Source organism: Balearica regulorum, chromosome Z (genome assembly GCF_011004875.1).
Source record: "Balearica regulorum gibbericeps isolate bBalReg1 chromosome Z, bBalReg1.pri, whole genome shotgun sequence".
Lineage (NCBI taxonomy): Eukaryota > Metazoa > Chordata > Aves > Gruiformes > Gruidae > Balearica > Balearica regulorum.
This window is the reverse complement of record NC_046220.1, coordinates 85,641,047-85,658,601: the sequence shown is the minus strand read 5'-3', so window position 1 is coordinate 85,658,601 and position 17,555 is coordinate 85,641,047. Positions and strand designations below refer to the sequence as shown.

At 44.5% G+C, this 17,555-nt stretch overlaps 1 protein-coding gene across 1 annotated transcript in view; it reads right to left on the bottom strand.

The window, feature by feature from the left end:
- The window catches only part of DCC (DCC netrin 1 receptor), a 364,131-nt gene that overhangs the window by 214,031 nt on the left and 132,545 nt on the right, over positions 1 to 17,555 (bottom strand). The window contains exons 5-6 of the mRNA XM_075740931.1: positions 11,480 to 11,634; positions 9,713 to 9,833 (exon numbers count right to left, since the gene is read on the bottom strand). Coding sequence (XP_075597046.1) covers positions 9,713 to 9,833; positions 11,480 to 11,634 — 276 coding nt within the window. The remainder of the gene's footprint in view (positions 1 to 9,712; positions 9,834 to 11,479; positions 11,635 to 17,555) is intronic.

The window sequence follows — 17,555 nt, the reverse complement described above, 5'->3', positions numbered from 1 at the left end:
ATCTAGCAGTTGCCTAAATAGGGCCACACGCAAGTCGACACGTTTGGGGGTTGTTTTCCCTAAATCTTTCCCTCGGGGAGCAAAGATAGAAAGTTAGTATCCCTGACAAATATGCCCGAAGATTAATTTGCTGTTTCGCCCTAAACCAAACGCATTCGGCTATTTCTTACCCTTTCTTATCGTTGATCAAATGGCAGCTCAGCAAATAGGTTTCTGCTGGGAAGGTGACAAGGTAGTGCACTACATATAAAAACCCATCAGCGCTCAGGACTGCAGACAATGCATCTCCTGACCTTATTACTCCTGAACTCTGCGGTGTAACTTCATCTGTGCTTCTAAAGGAAACTGTTATGTTTAGGGGAAAAATGAGCACCTGCAAAAGCCGGGGGGGGGTGGGGGGGAACAGATGACAGAGAGAGGAGTTAACTTAAAAATGAAGCTCCCTCCGGGCTTACAACGTCAGACGCCAGGGATGAAACACGCCAGCTATACACGGCCAAACGAACGAGGCCAGAAGGACACGAACCGTACAGAGGTGAACAGCTCTTAAATGACTTAAATTCCCAGCCAGCGTCCAGCTACAGAATATATGAACACCCCGTGCTTGCTAATGTAGTTATTTTAAGGCCATCTTTTATAAAAAAGGCAAAATCTATTGAATTCATTCGATCAGCAGGCAGCTCCGTGACGGACTGGGAGGTTCATGGCAAAGCGTTTGCCACACCAGGGTCAGACTACCAGTTTAGGCACTGGTCTGTCTTTCCTCTCTAAGGCTTTTCTCCATATTTTTCCCTCAATTCCTTCTTTAGAGGTAGTTTAAAGGAAGAAAGTCTACACCCACAGAAGCTGCAAAGTCCAGTAGAGCCCCCTCAGAGCTTATGGCTGAACCTCAGGCCACAGATATTTCCCTGGAAAGAAGGGCAGAAGGATCTTGGCCGATGGCCAGCCCTCAGAGCCTACACGTGCATTCAAGAATGACCACGGCTTCTCTGAACCTCGTGCTGTCCCCTCTCCTGACTGTAAATCCCCCCCAACCAGTGTCGGTGAAGGCCTCCAGCATCGGTGAAGACCTCCTTGCAGGAGCTGCAGTCCGTAGTTTCCCTCAGTTCTCATTCGGTTTCTTCTCTTCCCACATTTGCAAAATTAGCCACCAGCGCTGCTCTCTTTATTACTTAGATCGAGTGCATTAATATATCTAAGGTCTCTTAAATTCTTAATTGTCTGATACCTTTAAAATAAAGAAACAAAAAAGGCTATTACATCTTCACAGTCTACTCAAGTAGACTGTATGTACATCTCTGGGGAAGAGGAGGCTGAGGGGAGACCTGATGGCTCTCCACAACTCCCTGAAAGGAGGGGGTAGCCAGGTGGAGGTCGGTCTCTTCTCCCAAGGAACAAGCGACAGGACGAGAGGAAATGGCCTCAAGTTGTGCCAGGGGAGGTTTAGATTGGAGATTAGGAGAAATGTCTTCACCAAAAGGGTTGTCAAGCACTGGGACAGGCTGCCCAGAGAGGGAGTGGAGTGACCATCCCTGGAGGTATTTAAAAGACGGGTAGATGTGGTGCTTGGGGACATGGTTTAGTGGTGGGCTTGGCAGTGATGGGTTAATGGTTGGACTTGATGATCTTAAAGGTCTCTTCCAACCAAAATGATTCTACGATTCTACACAGACACTCACAGCTTCTTTCAAGCCCCAAGTAACCCGACGTTCACAAACCAGGGAAGCAAACAAACCCACCAGCCTTCGGAGGGCAGGGGACAGGGGATGCGCCACGCAAGCCAAGGGGCAGCAGACGCAGAAGCGATAGACCCAGGTGGCAGCAGACACCTACAGCCCCAACGCTGAGCCTTAGCTGACCTCATCTCTCATCCCAGCTTCTTCAAAATTTGACTCAGCACCTTCTATGGATTTTTTCCTACAGCTTTACTTCACTAATACGTTGCATTGCTCTCGTGAAAACACAAAACGCTGAGGTTACGCCAAACCTGAACAAGCAACTCTTTGAATGAGCTGTTCAGGAAAACCTGTTTTCTTTGCACTCAGATTCCTACATGAAAAATGAAGTTTTCTGGTAGGCAAGCCTTGTCATGCACACAATACTTGGGAAAACCAAAATCTCCTCAAGGTATTAAAAAACCCCCACAAACCCAATAACATACTCGTAGTAGGAGTTCCTATCCGAAGGCATTACACTAATTATACTCAGTTGTCTGCACCAAACTCATACAGGACTTAGTACATCATTTTACATATTTATAATATACTCACTTCAGTTCTGCTACTCTGCCAAACTACAATCTAACAGATCTCAAAGCCTTTGAACTAACTGTGCAGTTGTTCGTTCCATCTTGTGATTCTTCTGACGTTACCGCATAAAGTCAATATACGTTAAGTGACATTTTAATTAACACCACCTAAACGCTAATTGTATTCCAGTTTCCCATTAGAGTTATTATTTATCAACATATATCCTTTACTAAAAAAAAAAATCACGGTAAGACTGGATTTTAAATGGTTAATAGAATTATAGGAGATTATTACCCTTTGTCTTTTTTTAGAAATAATCCTAAATCTATTTTAATACATAGTTGTGCTCCCGTTAGACTACAGACAATAGCTCTTCCTCTCTTCCACGCAATAGTTTTCACAGTATTTTCTGTAAAATTCTGTCATGTCTTTACAGGACCTTTGTGCTCGGATCACTCTTTAATTGAATGCTTTGGGTTTTTTAAAGATAGCACAAACATGGTTTTAAACGAATTAGGAAACACAAATGTTCTTAGGTGTCTAACAGACACCTTAGATGACTACAGCAACTTAAAAAATGCTTTCTAAAAACCAGCGCATCTATCTAGAGGTGCCTTCAAAGCACCTCTGCTGTTCTTAGGATGGCCTTTATAGACCAACTTCTTTTTCTAACTAGAAAAATATTCCGCTGATTTTGCGGTTTTGCATACGCCTGTTATAAATCCCCAGTAAGGTGTCATAATATTATGGCAAAGACCATAAAAGCATATAAACAAAATTTATTCTTACTATTATCATGATTATTACTGCTTATGCGGTGCAATAAATGCGAGCAGCTTACCAGTTGTGCATACCAAAATAAGGACGTTAAATCTCTTGTTTCAACGCAAAAAAATCCTGGCGCTACGGTTCAAGAGGTTATTCTTCTCCTCATCCCTGGACTTCAGGTGCTTTTACCGCTTTTTTTGCTGTCCGGGGTTTACTTCTTTGGCTATCACCAGTGGTGGGGCTCCAGACAGGATGATGATAGAGCACATTAAATTCCCCCAGGTCCCCGTTGCCTGGGGCTGTCACCTCACCTTTGGGAATAAATTAGCACGTCTGGGCTACCTAGTACTTCATCGTGGAGCTGCATCTCATGGAAGGTTACACCTCATATCCCTAAGGTATAGTTACAACTTTGCACGATTTCTTTCATTGCCAAGCGTCTTAAATACTCGGGGCCGTGTTGCAGCCCAGTAGAGTGCAGCTTTTAGAGCCTAAAACCAGAGATGGGTTGCATGCCATAGCATGACCCCCCCCTGCAGAACTGCATCCAGCTCGGGGATCCCCAGGACAAAAAGGACATGGAGCTGTTGGAGCGAGTCCAGAGGAGGCCATGGAGATGATGCGAGGGCTGGAGCACCTCTGCTCTGGAGACAGGCTGAGAGAGTTGGGGTTGTTCAGCCTGGAGAAGAGAAGGCTGCGGGGAGACCTTAGAGCCCCTTCCAGTCCCTGCAGGGGCTCCAGGAAAGCTGGAGAGGGGCTGGTGCCAAGGGCAGGGCGTGACAGGCCAAGGGGAATGGCCTGAAGCTGCAGGAGGGGAGATGGAGATGAGATGGGAGGCAGAAATCCTTCCCTGTGAGGGTGCTGAGGCCCTGGCACAGGGTGCCCAGAGAAGCTGTGGCTGCCCCTGGCTCCCTGGCAGTGGTCAAGGCCAGGTTGGATGGGGCTTTGGGCAACCTGGGCTAGTGGAGGGGGTCCCTGCCCATGGCAGGGGGTGGGACTGGATGGGCTGTGAGGTCCCTTCCAACCCAAAGCATTCCACAATTCTATGTGTCAGGGGAAACTCATCTGCAGCCAGAAAGAGACTTTGAGGGTGCTGACTCTGCTCTGACGGTGCTGGAGAACCACGTGCAACGAAGGGTGACGTTGCACGCCATCTCCCTGTCCCTCCCTTGGGAGCAAGCACCCCAGAACCACGCACAAAGTTTCTAGCAAAGAGCCAGTTGGCAACGTCCACACCAGAAGCGGCGGGCAAGCCGTCAGCTCAGCGGTGCGAAGGCTCCCTGGTCCGGTGCGGGAACTTGCCCCCAAGCTCTTTTTTTTTTTTTTACAGAAGTCCATACGGTCGGTATAACTTGCACCGCCCGTCTACATAAGCCTTCAGAAAATAAATACATTTCCACATCCCAGGAGAACTACCATTCTCTGCGTTCAAGGGGAAAAAAAAAATATATATATATATATATTCTACTCTGAAATCTATGAGTGGGATCTTGAAATAGTCTCTCCTTTCTTTCTTCTGCTCTGTCTCTGCCTACACAATGCGAAGCAGCTCTGTGAAATTTGCTATTTCTAATTCAGGGCATAAAGAGCAGACCAAAGAGACGGCACATTCCAGCTTCCTCTGCGAAGGCAGGATCAGGATTGCGCGCACAAACATACGGCTGCCCAAGCTCTTTTTTAAAATTTCCAATAAAGAGCATTTTTCATCGCTGTTTTTTCCACTGTTTTACCAATTGTTAAAAAAACCCCAACCACCTGGTTTTTCCTGATATTTGAAATCATGGGGTTTATTTCAGACTAATTTTAAGGCTAACCAGAAGCAAGATTAATGTACGTGGTTTGGCATTTCGACAGACTTGTAAGGACTAAAAATCTGAAGTTTTAATGCCAATATAAGCTCAGTTTCTTAGCACAGAGATGGATTTTAGTATGGTTTGGTTTTTTTAATGGGGAATTATAAATAATACTGTAATTATAGATAAGTAATAAGTAATGTAAGTAATAGCATAATTATAAATAATACTAAATAATACTTATGCTAATAAAGAGAGGGGAAACGGTGCTTCATAGAATGTTTTTGTAACAGGAATTCAGGGAGAGAGGGAGGTTTTTGAGACTTGAGTCGAGCCCTGTTTCTTTAGCAAAGAAAAGTCATTCACAGGTTTCCCGATCTTATTGTACAGAAATGCAAAGTCCCTGCAAAGATCTCAGGCAGGCAAAAATGTTAAAGCTGCTAGTCGCTAAGCTGAAAATCTGACATGAGAAGGAGCCGCGCAACTTGTAAGTAGAGGAATTAAAAAGAAAGAAAAAGTACATGACAAAAATGACAAAGTGAACGGCACGGAAAGCGCAGCCCGAGCAGCGGGGCTCGGGGTGAAACACCGGCTCGATGGCGACCAACCATCGAGGACCAGGCGACCCACGAGCTTCAGCTCACTCTACTCTCCCCCGTCCCCCTGCGACATCCATCCTTGGACATCCTCAAACATCCGGAGATCATCCGCGGACGGACACGCGATCCCTTCCTCAAAGGCAGCGCAAACGGCCCAGGTACTGACGAGTTATGCCGCGTAAGAGATCGTTTTCTTTGCGACTCTGTTTGCTAAATTAGCTACTGCATGTAACGCCAGGAGTGATTTATAGCACTTTCCTCAGTCTCTGGGAGAGGGTACCTTCCTAAGCTGAAGATTCGTCTAGCAAGGAATTTATTGCAGGAACACAGCTACTAATTATCCTACCATATTCACAAGTTGATTATTTCAGGGCTGGCTTTATCTGATCTTTCACCTGCTAGAATAAAACAATCCCTCCACACATCTTGCGAATATCTGAAGGATGGATCTGCGAGAAGCCGCCGGCATAAAGCAAATAACTGTCTGGGAGTTCTTTATAGGAAGATTTTCCTCTGGGACACTCTCCTCATGTGAAGTTATGCATGTCCATCACTCACCACCATGCTGGTCTCTATTCATTTTCTAGGTGTGCAAATAACAGGTTTTATACAGCTATAAAATAAGACAGTCAGTTGAGATCTCTTTCATCTGCTTTTTCTTGCTGAGAATTTGTTTTCCAGTACAGGTAAGCAAAAGTACATTTCCTCAGCTTTATTCCTGGTACCTGCTTAACGCGATCGCACATTCCCATAGACCGTATCAAGTCCATCGCCCTTTAGGAAGCAGAAAGAGAAGCAGCCAAGCAGCAAAGCGGCCCGAGAAACCCAGAACGTGGGAGTTGGAGACGATGACAGACCCGAAATCCTTAAATCTGGCTCATTTCTTGTTTTGGCTTTTAAAGAAATAAGCAGTATTTAAAGTTGCATTAATTTTTTTTTCTCTTGTTATAAACTGGTGAGCAATCTCTTCCTAAAAGGGTAACGTTAAGGTTCATAATGGGAAAGAAAGGAAAAAGGAGAAGAAACAATCCCAAGCGCCTTTTCCCCGAGTGTGCTGGAATCCCCAAATGTACTTTGATTTATTAATGCGTGTACTGCAGACCACCTACCATCCCTTATTTTACTCCAGTTCATAACGCACTGTTAAGTAGCCTGCCTCTCCAGTCATCATCTCAGTTTAAAAGGACAGAAATCTTCTATTTCTCAGGGAGCTCATTGGCTTTTTATTGTCTAAGCAACACATAGCGAAATAGTTCTGAGCATCCTATAGCCACATCTGGAATACTAAAAGTGGAAGCTATTATCTGTGTGAGCTCACAGCCCATTTGGCTTTCACTTCTCATTTCAGTATTGTCTAATTCCAATTTAGCATCACAGCCTTTACGAGGGGTATATTTGGTCTCAATCTGAGCTCATTTATACTTGCTTTAATGCCAGCTTATGTGCTGCTACTTCAGGTTCTACGGTTAACGGTGGCCAGCAATGGATGTGAATCTACACGTCCGCGTAACAACAACGGTAGCAGGAGCAGACTGATTGTACCTTCTACCTGAACAGAACTTCAAAATCCCCCAACAGAACATACACGGCATATTTATTGAACCCACTACATGTTCCAAATGACTTGCAAAAATGAAAGTAAAAACTATCTGTAGTCACACGAACCACCAGAAAAAAAAAAAGGTTAAAAAAATTACTATTTTACCCTGACGTCAAGTTACCCCTGCCCTGGCCAGACCCCAGCTACTCGGTGGTACCACGCAGAGCTCAAGCCGAGCACCAGACACGTGCTGAGCGTGGCCCAACAAAATCAAAGCAGAGCGGGGTACGTTCCTCCCCGCTACGGCCAGCCTCACCGCTTCATTTGTATTTAGAGCTGGCTTCTCCACCATCTGCGCACGCTGGCCCTCCCTTCATCTCAGAGGAATTGGAATGGCATTGTTTGAAGATCTGATTAAATAGCCAGAAAATAGTAATCCATCACATAAAAAGGGAAACGGAGACAGTTTACAATGGTGTCCCGTAGCTCTTCAGGATTTTCTTTTCATTTTCTTCTATTTTAATCTTAATTCAATGCCAAACATAATAAACACCAACACAGAGCATAAAATTTACTGTCAGCGCTCCCCTCGCAATGAGTTATCCAGTTTCCCCTAGGATGATCCTACCACCAAATTAAACCCCACCGCAGCAGGAGATGGCCTGTTTCCTTCAGATGTTCACGCGTGTCAACATAATCCAAGTGCACGAGCTGAATGTGAGATTCAGCTTTAAATTAAAAAAAAAAAAAAAAAAAGGCAGAAAGGAAAACCAAACAAAAACCAAAGGCAAAACAACTGCGCATCTCCCCACAGCGAGATCTGTAGCGGAGCAGGTTGTTTCTGAGCAGGATGATGTCCCTCTGATCCCAGCCAGCCTTCCTCAATATCACGTAGGTATTTTTTCTGCCAGTGAAATCTAGTTTGCAAGTGCCTTCTCATTTTCACCTTCGTCCCTAAGGGAAGAAAACCTCATCATCACCTCTGGCGACCGCGCAGAGGGAAACGCTCATCTGGCAAGATCCCGCGCTGCACCAGGTGGAGGGCGCGTAGGAGAACGGGAACCCAAATAAATATCTGCCTCGAGCTCCCGACCCCCAACCACCAACCTCGGTCAGCTAATTAGCACTGCAGAGCAGGGCGAGGAGGGAGCCCAGGCTGGAGGGGCACGCTAGCAGGAGGACAATAACGATGACTCCATGGACGTTACGGTTCTTCTCTATTCACCCGCCTCCCGGGGTCTCCCGCTAAGCTGCGTAGATTCATGGCTGCAAAGTGGGATGAGCGTCTAGGGGAGGGAGAGGGGCTCAGAGGTCTCTGGCAATTCCCCGCTTGCTGCTGGAGTTGCTTTCAGGCGGTGGAGAGAAAAGAAAGAACAGGCTGAAGGAGATGCTGAATCACAAGGGAGAAGGAATGAGAGGTGAGCTTCAAAGATCTGCAAACTCCACGTTCAGCCACTCATTTAGGACCAAGGCAGAAAACAGAGGGAGAAACCTTAGCCCTGTTCCCATTTTCACTTGCCTTAAGTATTGTATGGAGGGGACTCAGCAAACCGGGGATCTGAGGCTTTCAGCGGTGCTCACTCCTCACTTTTGCCTACCAGATGATCTCAGCTAGGGCCACGCGGTACTGCCACCTCCCTCCGTAGCACTCTGGGTAACAGTGCTCGCAACCCAACAGCTCACAGGACGGAACTTTGATGGATCTCAGCAAACATTCCTGCTCAGTGCTCAGACAGGAGGCCTTAAGAGTCAGACTGCTGCAGCTAACAAGAACGCGGACCATGGCTGCATTTCTTTCTCTCTTTCCAGAAGGCCAGGTTTTTGGCAAAGCTTTAAAACTTCACACTGATGCTGTGTGAAAACAATTTCCCAAAGAAATTCTATGGGACGAGCGATCAGGCTGGGGTACTGATCTCAGCAGGGAGGGCTGTCTCGATTAGAGTATTTGTGGGCTACCAAGATTCTGCTCTTCCCAGTCCAAACTGGAGAACAAACAAGGCTTCAGCACGTCCTCTAGTTCTCAGCTTATTGGCATAATCCATGAGAAGTAGCAAGTGTAACCCACAGCCCAGTGCAGGTCATTAATCATTTACAACCCAGAAACTTTGAAAAGCTTTTATCCATGTTTTACATATCACCTAGCTTCAGATGAAGACATCTTTCTGTTACTTAAAAACCCATAAAGCAGTAAACGCTTATGCTGCTGCACAGCACAGTCCATAAAAGCAAACACCTATTAATTTCAGAGCAACAAAAAAATAAAGAAATCATCCTTCCAACACGCAGACAAAAACCTTCTGATCTCAACAGCTGGCTGTACTTGATATCCCACTGTCAAATTGTTCTTTTTCTTCTTCTCTTCCCTTTCCCCAGGACAAATGTTCTACAACAGCTTAATGCAGAAGTATGCACGATACAATTCTCGATTTCTTACGGACTACTTTATTCCATCGCCTCACCCCTTTCTGAGCAGCTTCTCGTATTTCAGCAGGATAAAGCCCTCCAACAGACAGTAAGACGTTGCCGTTGGCTTTTCACGCAGCTTTAGGTGGCCTCCAGAGTCGTTTCTAGGACAAGGCCAGCATTTGTAATTGCCCCAGTGAACAAAATGCCTCAAACTATCTGATAGCCTGGACACGCTTTTAACTACAGCCAGCCAGCTGGATAAGTAAGAGGGAGTAAAGAATAGTAGCTGCTCATTTGGGAGTTTTATGTTAATAGCATTAATTACATCTACAATTCTGTATGTCCTTTGCATCTTACCAGGCTCTGGGATGATTAGCTGTGCGCTGGCCTGTGCGTTTCCAGCTTCGTTTTCAGCTACACACTGATAAAAACCTTCATCTGACTTTACCAAGCCCAGAATCCGTAAGTTGCTGCCACCCTAGAGAGAGAGCAAGAGAGAAAGAAAAGAAGCGGAGAGAATTAATTAGAAAAACACCATCCAAAGCGAACGCGGATTATAAAACCTTTCCAGAAACAGCTATTCTGGGAAACACAGTAGTGTGTACGTGATCTCAGCTCCGGCTCACACAATCCTGGCCCTTAGAGAGCTGGAGTCATGAGGAATCTCTTGACACCTTGTGGTCTTTGCATTTTGTTCGAGGGATGGTGCCCATGGCCCAAGGGTGAATTCACTTTCCTGCGCAGAGTCCGTCCGACACCTTTCTCGAGACTTAAGCTCCAAATTACAGCCATCACTCGAGTAGCGCTCTAAATTTTGTCTCGGCCCTTTGCTGCAGGGAAGATTTAAAAGAACTTTCAATTCTGCACCTTTGAACAAATACCGTTCTGAAGGTCAAACCCTCCTTATGGCTTGAGGCCTGGAGATCCTCAAGAAAAGGTCACTCTACGCCTACTTCATTTAAAACCGATTTCACTTTTAACTTCTGTTAGCACAAGCAGAAACCAATTATGTCGGGTAAAATATCTCGAGTGAGGGGTGTGCTCGGGCTGAAATGTACCGCCCGTTAACTACTAAGTGAAATAATTTTCCACCACCTCCACCACATAACCGCAATAGCAATAGAGCTGTCTTTTCTTTGGACAGCTTCTGGCTGCTTTCTAATAAGCAATGAAGTATAAAAAAAGATTTCATTGGCTATTCTATATGGCAGAGTGAGCCTATCCTGTATGAAAAGCACATTAGAAAGAACCTTCTCTTTGTGATAATTAAGAGACATGCTTATAATCGATATTATTTGTTACAAGTTAAAAAATTAGAAAGTGCTGCACCAAGCCACACCTCAGGGCCTATGGACACCTTCAGAGCAGCTGAAGTTTTCAGGGGTGCTCCCCAACGTCTCGGCTTGCTTTCTAGTGACATCGCTTTCAGGAGAAGCCAGCTAGATCAACCCTTTCAGAAGACACAGCAACCTGGGCTAGTGGAGGGTGTCCCTGCCCATGGCAGGGGGTTGGAACTAGATGGTCGTCAAGATCCCTTCCAAACCATTCTATGGTGCTATGAATTCTTAGCCGATGTCATAGCGACATTTAAACTAAAAGAGATTAGAGTCCTGGATGGGATGTAACCTTGGGTAGGGCACACAACAATTCCCTTTGAAAAGTTGTAATTACGTCAAACGACCCTTACCATTTTCTACCCCCTGCGTCCCAGTACTATTTCCTCGGAGAAGAAATCTATTATTTTTGTTCATGAAGGACAATAGCGAGTAAAGAAAATCACCAACACATAGTAAATAATATAATCAACAGCAACTCAGAGTACGACCTGACACTGTTACTTCCCCATGAAAAGATCTTGCTCAAACATCACTAAAACTGGGAGACAATGTCAACATACTTGACCTGACACACCTCAATGCAACGTGCCTACTGGAAAACAAAATTTTCTTCCATCTCCTTCAGGAAGGTCAATACGAAGGCAATGACTGGATCAAATACCAGAATACGTGTCACAACTTTGTTTAAAAACCAAAACAAACCCACAAAACTTCCCCCCAGAAAAAAACAACAAGGAAAGAAAAAGAGAGAAAGGGTAATTCTAACAAGTAAAAGCCAGATAATTACCACGATCTGAAAATAGTCGCTAGGAATGACCACTTCTCCATTCTTGATCCATTCCACCGTAGGAACAGGCTTTCCAGACACAGCACATTCAAACTCAATATCCATACTCTCGTAGGCATAAAGATTTGAAGGGCGAATTAAAAACCATGGTGGAACTGCAAAAAGGATTGGGGGGGGGGGGGGGAATGAAAGTGGTAATGAGTGGATATAAATTAAGGCTTAGCAAGTAAATCATTTCAATAAGCTTGAAGATTACTAGACATAAATAGAAAACATATCTGTAATTCAAATTATTCTCTTTAACCCTGAGCCTATTAAAAATTAAATACTAGGGAAAGCATTTATTCTAGAAAATACACTTCAACAGTTGGATGTTAACTTTAAAAAAAAAAAAAAAAAGAATTAAACCCTCAATTTCGAAGACGTGTAAGACTTAGTTTAACAAGATGCACATAAATTCTCACTAAGCGAGTACAGGCGTAATAAAATCTCACTCATTTCAAAAGGATCGGGTGCCACCTGCATACATAACAAGGTTCTACAAGTCAACACGGGGACAGGCACATACAGGTACAAGACAAGTCCACTGACAAATGACACAAAATTAGAAGTATTTAGAGCCGAGACATTTTCATATAACCAAGAAGAACTTCTGACTGGGTTTGTAGAAGATTAAGAGATAATCAATAACCAGGAAATCTGTCCCTAGTGATTGGAAGAAGAAAAAAGTTGAATTATCTTTGCTGAAAATGAATTCTTATTAAGCTAGCAATTATCTGTTGCCTTGTATTACTGTAATGTATTCACAGTTTTTCAGTATGCTATACGATATGCTAATTTAATTTAATTTCATCATTATTGTAATACTAGGATGATGGAAATTCACAATTTGAGGAAAACTGATAATAACATCACATTTCTAATGAGCCCCCCCCCACATCATCCTGAAAAACACATGCAAGAAACTCAGCAGCCCACGTACGTTCCACCAGCTTTCGGAGGGGAACGACGGTCTCTGTTTTGAATATCCATAGTTGCCAGGAAGCCAGAATAGACTAATTTCTATGTACCACCCATGACTTCTCATTTCAGAAAGAAAATCCAATTGTATTTCTTGAGCCATCATTCCCAATGTCTGATTATAATATTTATGAAGCCGTAATATTAAAAAAAAAAACAAACAAAACCCTCTCTAAATTAAAAGAAGGTGAAAATCATTAAAAAAATGCCCTCTCTTCCCTAACTGAGGCCCCAGGTTTGGAAGGATTACAGCGCTGTCGTGGTTGAGGCCCAGCCGCCAGCAGCACACCACACGGCCGCTCGCTCACCCCTTCCCCAGCGGGATGGGGAGGAGAAGTATAACAAAAGGCTTGGGTCAAGATAAGGACAGGGAGAGATCACTCACTAATTATCATCACGAGCAAAACAGACTGAACTTAGAGAGGGAATTAATCTAATTTATTACCAGACAAAACAGAGTAGAGGAATGAGAAATAAAACCAAATCTTAAAACACCTCCCCCCACCCCTCCCATCTTCCCGGGCTCAACTTCACTCCTGGCTTCAACCTCCGCCCCCCTCAGCGGCACAGGGGGACGGGGAGTGGGGGTTACGGTCAGTTCATCACGCGGTGTTTCTGCCGCTTCTTCATCCTCAGGGGGAGGACTCCTCTCATCGTTCCCCTGCTCCAACATGAGTCTCTCCCACAGGCTACAGTCCTTCACAAACTGCTCCAGCGTGGGTCCCTCCCACGGGGTGCAGACCTTCAGGAGCAGACTGCTCCAGCGTGGGTCCCCCACGGGGTCACAAGTCCTGTCAGCAAACCTGCTCTGGCGTGGGCTCCTCTCTCCACGGATCCACAGGTCCTGCCAGGAGCTTGCTCCAGCGTGGGCTTCCCACGGGGTCACAGCCTCCTTCAGGTGCCTCCACCTGCTCCGGCGTGGGGTCCTCCACGGGCTGCAGGTGGAATCTCTACACCCCCTCATCCTCCCTCCATGGGCTGCAGGGGGACAGCCTGCTTCACCATGGTCTTCACCACGGGCTGCAGGGGGATCTCTGCTCTGGCGCCTGGAGCACCTCCTGCCCCTCCTTCTGCACTGACCTGGGTGTCTGCAGAGTTTCTTACATCTTCTCACTCCTCTCTCTGGCTGCAAAAGCTCTAACTGGTTTTTTTTTTCCTTCTTAACTATGTTATCACAGAGGCGCTGATGGGCTCGGCCTTGGCCAGCGGCGGGTCCATCTTGGAGCCGGCTGGCATTGGCTCTGTCAGACACAGGGGAAGCTTCTAGCAGCTTCTCACAGAAGCCACCCCTGCAGCCCCACCCGCTACCAAAACCTTGCCACACACACCCAACACAAGCACGCTCCTCAATTCCACAAACAAATTCCGTTTCTTCGCAGCCTCCCTCGACATTCCAGGAGGACTCCCCGCTCCCCGAAAGAGCAATTCTAGATTTAATTTCAGGCTTCCCGCTTAGTACGTGGCTTCATGCTTTCTAGTCTTCGAACTATTCTCTGCAAACAAAATGATTAATTTCCCAGTGGGGTTTCTCCTCTGGTTCCTATTTCTACAACGCGCGATCCACAAGGTTTTTAAACTCGGAGGAGTTGGACGCTAAGAGGTGCTGCTAGCCAAGCCACCGGTGAAAGGGGAAAAGTCCCCCCTTCATTTTTTTTCTTGTCCAATCATGTCGGATTTAGAGCCATCTCTGTTATATAGTATTTAATATATTAACATGAGGTTGGGGTGGGTTTTTTTGCACATCAGACCAAAAAGTCTCACTGGCGATGCAGAAAAATGAGAAAAACGCGCAGTGGAAGCAACCAAACCAGCGTCCTGTAGGAACGCTATGGCAGACGTACAGGTAAAATTGCCTTCTTCACGGTTTGCATTTCATCACGTTAACTACAAAATGCTTTTCTTTGCCTTAATGAGAACAGAGTTGCCAGCTTTGGTAATAAATGAAGGCAGAGTCCCAGAGATCGTCACAGGCTCCCAATTAATCCCGAGTGCTCTCCAAACTGGCGTGCACAACGAGGTAGGAGGACTTTGGAGAAAATGAGATTATTTTCTTTAAAAACTGCGCACAATGCATAAAACCAAGCAGATCAAAGTAAGACCGCGAAGTTTTTACGTCAACTTTTTTCTCCGTTTTAGCAATTGTTTCTGCTTTCGCCCTAAGTTACCTGCGCTTAAAAATAAGTATCCGCCCCTGGCCCCTCCAGCACTGCTCCCATGCCCCATCTTCCCTATTCCTCTTTCACATCTTCTTTACCATATATTTAATAATTCAGGATACCTAGAAGCTCCCGACCCAGTTCGGATCAAACCCGATGCGTGCAAATTAAAACCGATGAAGTGTCCTGATTAACTTAGCTGCCTAATTTCCTACCAAAAAGGCTCAGACGGATGCGCGTTGGGATCGGAAACGCTCCAGGATGGGCTCTCCTTGCTCTGCGGCCATACAGAAATTAAATCAGGGTTTCCAGACCACACAGACAGGAAATTTTGTAGATGATTTTTTTCAAATGAAACATCACTCGTAAGGGAACACCGGTAACCAGGATGCTGATTTTTAAAGAATAGGGTCGCTTACACTAGAGATACGCAAAAAAGAGACAATTTAGTGGCTGAGATATGAAGGATCAGTGTTGATAGTATGGCTCAAGGAAAAAGAACCAAGCTCTTTGGGTAAGAAGAAGCTGAAGAAAAAAATTCAAGACAGAATCACATTCATATGTTAATTTTTAACACTTGCTTTTTACACCAGAATCCTAGTATAAGTTATTCAATAAAATCATATAAACCCACCAGTATCTATATAGTTTGTAAACCATACAATTTTTCAGAGCTCTGACAAAATCAGAAACTACTCAATCTTCATTAGTGGGGTTTATTGCGATGTCACCAGAAGCCTGCAATTAATTTATAGACTTGTAATTCATAGATTCCTGCCAGTTATTCTTTACGACGCACGCACTCCAAAACCCTGACCCTGCTTCCCTCCAGCTTTTCATTCCCTACACCAGAACTGTTGCTCTTCTCTCCCTATTTCTCTCCTTTTTTTTTTTTTATTTTATTTTTTATTCCTGGTATTTTTCTAGACTGGTAGAAAGCTTGATTTTTTTTTTTTTTTTATAGTTTATGTTCAGTATACGCCTAAACTGTGCGTTGAGTTTCATTCAAAAGAAATGTATTTAACAATTATCATGCAATCGCTAACGTCTTTTCGACACCAGGGTGAGGTGTGCCCTGTATTTTTCCTAAGGACACCACTAAAGTGACTAATTTGCATAATTACTTTGGTGGAAATTATGCAGCACTAAACACAGGTGAGACACCACAAATAAGGACAACGGAACACCCTAAAGCAGACAGATGTAACACATTTAGACTGGAAAAATGTATGTGTGTATATATAAAATGTCAAGCACTATAAATATACATTCTATAAATATTTTATGTATCGATAAATGTCAAGCACTGCCGTATTTGCTCTCTGTTTTTTCTCAGTCTTGAATATTTTAAAGGCATGCATATGTGAAGAAGGCTGGTGAGGTGGGTAGCAGAAGAAATAAAAATCCATTCTGTTTTCGTGCTCCTTCTAATTACATTGTGGCAATATAAAACCAGCTTGAACAAACTTCAGACTTTTCCCCCCCCAAAAATTTTCATTTTTTCCATGTTTCAAATTTTTTTTTTTCCTGAAAATGTCTGTGAATTGTTGGAAAGTGGGACTTTAGTGAGATTTTTTCCAGAACAGCCTTGCACTGTAGGATGCTTATATTTTACTTTGCCGTGGCTCTGGGTGAAAGCCTTGAAATTCCCTTTTCAGACAAAAATAATTGAAAATACCATCTCAGAAGGTTACGCTTCTTCCGTATCAGGATGAAAACACTTTTCCAAACACTCATCTTCATTACTTCGTGTCAACCCAGCCCTATCAAAATACCCCAGTTGCACACTAAGGATATTTTATGCTAGATATCGTACCAAAAAAAAAAAAAAAAAAGACAAACCCCAGCAAAAGGTTAATGGAGACCTGTAAAAGATGACGTCCCCGAGATTTTGGGTTTAACAGAATTTGTATCGGCAAGTAGCACTTTAAAGTTCTCTGTACTACAGTAAACGCACTTCGCGGGCGCTCGGTTACCCACCGAGGTTGTCCCCCAGCGGACGGAGCACATCAGTACGCGGTACCGCAAGCTCCGAGATTCAACATGCAGTAACTTCTCCGTTCCCAACACCTCCTGGGAGAGGAAGAGCGCTTCATTTTCCACAGCGCAAGGAAAAAAAAGCAAACTGGAAAATTAATTTTAACGTGTAAACTCCTGGAAAGATCACGCTACAGCCTGACCGTCACTTGCCCGAAGGTCCCTCAGATGAAGGACGTGCTCCGAAGCCTGCCCTGTTTGCAGGGCGGTAGCTTCCAACAAAGAAGTTTTTTCCCTTTAAAGACCACAGCGGGCTGCGTTTCTTACCAAAAATGTCAAAGATTGGTTGTAATGAGCCTGTAGCAGAGACTCGGGGACTAATCTAACGCTTGCCAGCAGAAACAGCTAGTTTAGAGCGCCGTGTGTTGGGATGACCTCCCTATTTCTAGAAATACCTTTTGCGAGATGACAGCTGATCTTGCGACAAGAGGAAACAATTGCAACTCGGAGGAATGTCAGCCTTTCCTAATGCAAAGTGTCTTCTCTTTGCGTGTTTGAATAAGGAACGTGTTGCTCCTGACCCACGAAAGATAACTGCTGTCAGCAAGTGCCCAACCCTGTCAGCCTTCTGAACGGGGAGACTTTCAATTGCGTGTAGTTAAAGGGTGGCTTTGTCATCTCATAGGTTCAAACCCTTTAAAAAAATAAAAATTAAAAATTAATCCCTTGTGCTTTTCACGGCTAACTTGCGCAAACCGTGAATTTAAAATAAAGTTACGTAAAGTGAACGTGCCAGGTTGTGCCTGTCTTAAGGGGAGTCAGCACAATCCTACCAAAAGCCAATGGAGTTCCTCTAGAGAAAAATTCAATTCTACTGTCATTTTTAGATATAAACATATTTTTTTAATAGATAAGTATTTACT